Source organism: Vipera berus (genome assembly GCF_964194415.1).
Source record: "Vipera berus genome assembly, chromosome: 3".
In the NCBI taxonomy this organism is placed as follows: Eukaryota; Metazoa; Chordata; class Lepidosauria; order Squamata; family Viperidae; genus Vipera; species Vipera berus.
The window spans coordinates 166,282,314-166,288,313 of record NC_138204.1 but is presented as its reverse complement, the minus strand read 5'-3'; the positions used below and the strand labels follow the sequence as shown (position 1 = coordinate 166,288,313).

General features: G+C 34.6%; 1 protein-coding gene across 1 annotated transcript in view; it reads right to left on the bottom strand.

Moving 5' to 3' along the window:
- Positions 1-1,643: 1,643 nt before the first annotated feature.
- The window catches only part of LAMA1 (laminin subunit alpha 1), a gene marked incomplete at both ends in the record, with an annotated part of 109,143 nt that continues 104,786 nt past the window's right edge, over positions 1,644-6,000 (bottom strand). The window contains 4 exons of the mRNA XM_081324844.1: positions 1,644-1,798; positions 2,233-2,455; positions 3,507-3,637; positions 4,784-4,931. Of these exons, the coding sequence (XP_081180970.1) occupies positions 1,644-1,798; positions 2,233-2,455; positions 3,507-3,637; positions 4,784-4,931 (657 nt within the window). The remainder of the gene's footprint in view (positions 1,799-2,232; positions 2,456-3,506; positions 3,638-4,783; positions 4,932-6,000) is intronic.

The window sequence follows — 6,000 nt, the reverse complement described above, 5'->3', positions numbered from 1 at the left end:
AGTCAACATTCCCTTTCTTGTTCTAAAACAGTTCTAAAAGTATGAATAACTTTTTGCTTAAAGCATTCTCCAAATCTGCAGCTCTGGAAGAACGTAATATTAAGGCCCAAGCAGTTAAAAAAGAACATGAAACAAAATGTCTGTATTTTGCCCCAAAATGAGAACAAAACTCAGGTTTGTTTCCAACTTCAGAACATTTTGCAGTCTTAGTAGAAAATAAGCTAATGCCCATAAAACATATGTTCTGCATCCAGTCTTTAAACTTTCAAATTTCAGCTGAATCACTTTTGTAGGCAAATTAAGACTATAGAAAAATATGAATCTGTTATGTTTGATTTGGTTCAGGTTGTTTTTCCCTTAAACCCAAAGTTAATTCCATTCAATTACTGCATCTAGTTACATGTTTTTAAGACATACATATGAAAAATCATTAATATATTAAATATATTAATGTAGTTTGTTATGTATACAATTCTGTTACATTTTTGTAATTCTGGGCTGATAACAAAATTAAGAAAACATGCAAACACTTGTATATAAACTATTCCAATTTATACCACTCATTAATTTCTTCCCCAATGCTAAATATCAGCGGTAGCATTAATAAAGAATTCATCAGTAGTTACCTGTGTTTTGTAAAATGTGTTAGAGAGAATGTGTCTGAGGTTAGCCTTCAGCTTCTATTTTAACTACACCAATTTTAGCAGTAATTAGGAATAAAAGAAAGTTATGAGCAAAATTTATTGAAAATGAGCTTTCTACAAATTTGTTTTCGTCTTTAAATGTTTGCTGAATTACTTTTCATACTTAAAATCCACACACATGACTTGAAAGAATATGTTTTGTTGAGTAGGACCTTATATTACATGTTTACTACAAATGGACCCATCTGTTGTTGTTGTTAGCTGTGAAGTCGTGTCCGACCCATCACGACCCTATGGACAACGTTCCTCCAGGCCTTCCTGTCCTCTACCATCTTCTGGAGTCCATTTAAACTCATGCCTACTGCTTCAGTGACTCCATCCAGCCACCTCATTCTCTGTCGTCCCCTTGTTCTCTTGCCCTTAATCTTTCCCAGCATTAGGCTCTTCTCCAGTGAGTCCTTCCTTCTCATTAGGTGGCCAAAGTATTTGAGTTTTAGCTTCAGGATCTGGCCTTCTAAAGAGTAGTCAGGGTTGATCTCTTCTAGCACTGACCGATTTGATCACCTTGCAGTCCAAGGGACTTGCAGGAGTCTTCTCCAGCACCATAGTTCAAAAGCCTCAATTGTTTGGCGCTCAGCCTTTATTATGGTCCAACTTTCACTGCCATACATTGCAACTGGGAAGACCATAGCCTTGACTATACCCACTTTTGTTGACTGGACCCATCTACACCAAAGTAATTAAGGTCAAGTAATTAACAGAAGATTTATTGTAAATGTTGATTTTAAAAAGCTTTCACCACACATAAAAGACTCAGCTTATGCAGTTAATTTTTTTTATTTTAAAAAATGTGTAGTTGTTCTAGCTAAACATATTTTTCTTGAACTGGAAAATAAGATGGAAATCACTGAAATCAGCATTATCATTAAAAGCATTGAAAAATTAAGACTTGATATACAAAGCCTCTTAAAATAGAACATTTTTCTTCCCATTTAGTAGTCAGGCTGCAGGGCAGGAATGTGGAAAAACTCCACGCAGGTCAAAGGCTTCACTGAAGTCCAAGAAATCTACTTGCTGAGCTTTAATCAGCATAAAGTTTCTCAAACAGCCCTGGAAGGAATTCTTAGTGGTCAAGCAATTTTGTTTTATGTCAGCTAGAAAACAAAATGAAAGAACACAAGACACATGTTTACTGTGTGGATGAGACTGAATTTACATCTTGGAAGCAATGTTTGAAGATAAATTGCCAAGCAATAATTCCTTCAATCAATCTAATTTGCATTTAATCTAATTTATATAATTATTAAATCAATGAATAAATAGTTCTTAAGGGCTAAATGCATGTCTGAGCCCAGAATTGTGTTCAGACAGATTCTCTGGGGGCTTGAAGTATAAAGCTGTAAGAACAGGAACAAAACAGCAACTAGAACATTTAGGTAAATGGACACTGGTGTTTTAATACTCTTCATATTTCAGAGAATTATCTTTGTATGGGTTAGTATTTTTACTATTTTACTTAGTTATTCAGACAAATATACAAGTCAAAAATTTTTCATGCTTTGTTTTGAATGTGAATAACATTACATACCAGGATACCCTCCAACATAAATGGGATTATTTGTATCTGCAGAGGTTGAATGAACATATGGATTATCAATCTGAACCACATTTCCATCGACTGTTAAACCAATATGATGCTTGTTTTTCTTAGCCTGCACTTTATGCCACTGTCCATCACACAGATTAGACATTCCTTTTGGTTCGTAAGAAGCTGTTATTCTACCAGCTCCATTGTTGACATTGAATAAAATCTATAAAAACAAAATAAATCATAACCCAACAGCCAAATGGAATACAGATAGAAGATGGTTCTGTTAACCCAATACATTTTTAGAACTGCTATGAGTAGTTAATTATTAAATCAATGTTCATTTAATAGGACTTTATTAGCTTTGCATGTTGCCAAGACACAACTAATTCAACGTATCTTATTTCAATTTCAATTTATTACAGTCATTTCTCCTCCTCCTCCTCCACCACCACCCCCGATAACCTATGATTTGTACATTTCTAAGTACAATGGTAAAGCACAGATAAGGTTTAAGATATATATACTAACTATATATCTTCCCTGAAAAATTTAATGATAGATTTTGCTGTTCAGCAACTGATTAAAATGGTTAATTATACTTTGGAACAACTTTCATAATAAAGGGATTCTGAAAAGGGGAAAACGTGGGGGTGGGTGGCTCCCTTTGATACTATGGGGAATGGTGATATCTTGGTATATGTAGGGATGATTATTTTTGGAGTATGGTCCATGCAAAAATAAAAATCGAAGTCTTTTTCAAATAACCATTCCTAATTTTGGTCTGGGAGCACTGTTGTTTTTTTTTCATGATTTCTTTTCTTTTAACCACTGAACTTTTCACTCAAGCTAAAATTATAAAGATATTTCTAAAATCATAGGCATTTGTCTTCAAACTGGTTTTTTTATTACTTCATCTATTTCATAATTTTATCTCAGAGCTCTTTCACATCACCAATGGAACTGTTTTTTCTAGTATAACATTTCTGTTTTCCTATACGTATAATATGTATAAATAGCAAATTGTAATTGGCTCAATAATCTAAAGTTAGTTTTCAGAATAAAAAAATCTATTAGAAAAAACAGATACATTCCACAGAGATCATAAAAACAAATTAACCCCAGAAACATTATTATATATTAATAATTACCACAGCTTTTCTTTCAAAAAACGCATATGCGACTTTCTTATATATATTTAGATCCACCAATTTAGGTACCATTTCAGATTTATTAGGATAAATGCATTGCAATAAATCCATTTCAGAACCTACCTTTCCATTTACTATCTCCAGCCCAATGGCATCTATTTTAGCACTGATTCCAAGAAGAATTCCATTCATAACATTCGTACGGAATTCAAATGTGATGTTAATTTCAGATCTGACTTTGTAGCCCTCCCTAACTGCAAAAGAGAGAATGAAATAACAAAGTTAAATAATTGTTGTATACAACTGACATTATCAATAGATACAAACAATTTTGGAAAAAAAGTTTAGAATACATCACTTTTGTTTATTTAACAATATATTGTTTTGCATGCCTGATCCATATTAATTAAAAGTGTACATGTTGCAAAGTGTCCATATGTTTCATGGACACCATAAATCTAATCTATTTTGGTTTGTGTTCCAATGCTTGCCTTTTCCTGCACTAGAAGCCTGTCCAATGGAAATGCTTATCTTAATATATCACAAATAGTTCTGCTGGGAAAGGATCCTTACCAAGTTAACAGACCAGGAATCTCTTAATCATATTATCATTTGACCAAAACAACAATAAAGACATAAAGGATAAATGTAAATGAAAAAATAAAATTAGAAAAACCACTAAAAATAAGTGTTAACCATGTGCAAAAAATTATACTAATCATAACCATCAACTTCAAAACTAAAAAAAAAGGTAAAGGTTCCCCCGCACATGCGTGCTAGTCGTTTCCGACTCTAGGGGCTGGTGCTCATCTCCGTTTCGAAGCCAAAGAGCCTGCGCTTTTCCGAGGACGTCTCCGTGGTCATGTGGCCGGCATGACTAGACGCCAAAGGCGCACGGAACGCTGTTACCTTCCCACCGGAGTGGTCCCTATTTTTCTACTTGCATTTTTATGTGCTTTCAAACTGCTAGGTTGGCAGAAGCTGGGACGAGTAACAGGCGCTCACTCTGCTACACTTTACTTACCAGTTTAGAAAAAGTGATAGGCCTCCATTCTAAAAAATCTCCTACTAATCTTTTATACATGAAAGTTACTGCAAAAAAACACAGCTATCTAAGTAGGAAAGTGTGCTCATTTTAAGTCTCTCCTTGAACGAAACAAGTGGGCTAGCTTTATTGGAAACAGAAGTCTGCAACACAGAGATTTCCTTGTTCTTCAGTGAAGCCATTCTATTTCTGAGTAAGGGAAATTATATGATTCTTACTCACTTCCAGCAGCTAAAATAAATCAGAATTCAAAATAAAAGAACAAGAAGAAAACATTTAATGTTTTTGGATATTTCCTATGTTTCACTTTACACTTATATGGGAGAGAGCAGGAATAAAACAATACTTTGCTTACCAAGAGCAGCAAAACCACTTCCATCAAAGTAAGTTCCTTTCTGGATCACAGCGTAGCATTTATTCACAGCAAAGGTTGAGACCAGACTATCTAATTGCTTGCTATTAATGGTTACTTCACCAATGCATGCAGGAATACTGTGAGTAATCTGTGAAGACAATTTGGTACTGTAGTTACTCCTGTAGGACAGTGTTTTTCAATCTTAGCAACTTCAAGACTTCTGGACTTCAACTCCTAACATTACCCAGCCAGCATACTTGTCTTAAAGTTGCCAAGGTTAAGAACCACTGCTATGGAAGGAAAATCTGTATTATACAGAGATACACAGAAATACATCATTCAGAGCCTTACTGCTTTAGAACTATAAATCATTGAGAAATGCAGATATCTATTAGAGGAAGTCACTCAAACTTTGTAGTAAATGTACACACCATTTTAACTTGCTTTTTGTTTTCACAAAAACAATTTTTTGTCATTGGAATCAGGATCAGATAGGGAACAAAGGACTAAAGTCTTCTATCCCTCATAGGAAGGTCCAGGGCACACTAGTTATTCTCTTATACTCTTTTCTGCATATCTTTATACTGCTATAAATTAAAAATAACTTCACAGGGATATTTTTAAAAAAACAAGAAACAGAATGGGAGATCTTAGATTCGGGGGTGGGGGGGAGAGAACTGAACTAGCAGGTACACATTTGCATTTTATGATGGAAATAAGATGGAATACAGAATATCTGTGATCAGGGGTTAACCACCCAGCCATTTTTTATGCTGTCCTCCTGACCCTGACCTGTTGCCCTGAGTCTTGCTGCCATCTATCTGGAACCCCCTGTGGGGAAAACAGATGCAGTCCAGGCAACAATACTTTTTATGTTGTAAATCTCAATAGCTATCTGGAAGAAAAGAGAGGATTTAGGATAGAAAAACAGCACAGGAAAAGGTTAATTCTGCTCTTCTCTACTACCGCTGCTGAGATCAAAATCAGACTTACAAGTTATTTTATTTTTTTAAAAAAATGTTGGGAAATCCATCTCTTTTCAAAGCTTAAAATAGTCTCTTTCCATAGAGCGAAATTTAATACTGCTATTGTTATGGCTATGACCATAAGCCTGCTTATTATGGTCACTGGAGAAGCTGAACATGCTGTTTCAGATACAGACATGTCTGATAGCTTCTACAAAATTTAGTAAAAGCAAACAAACAAACAGCCCTGTT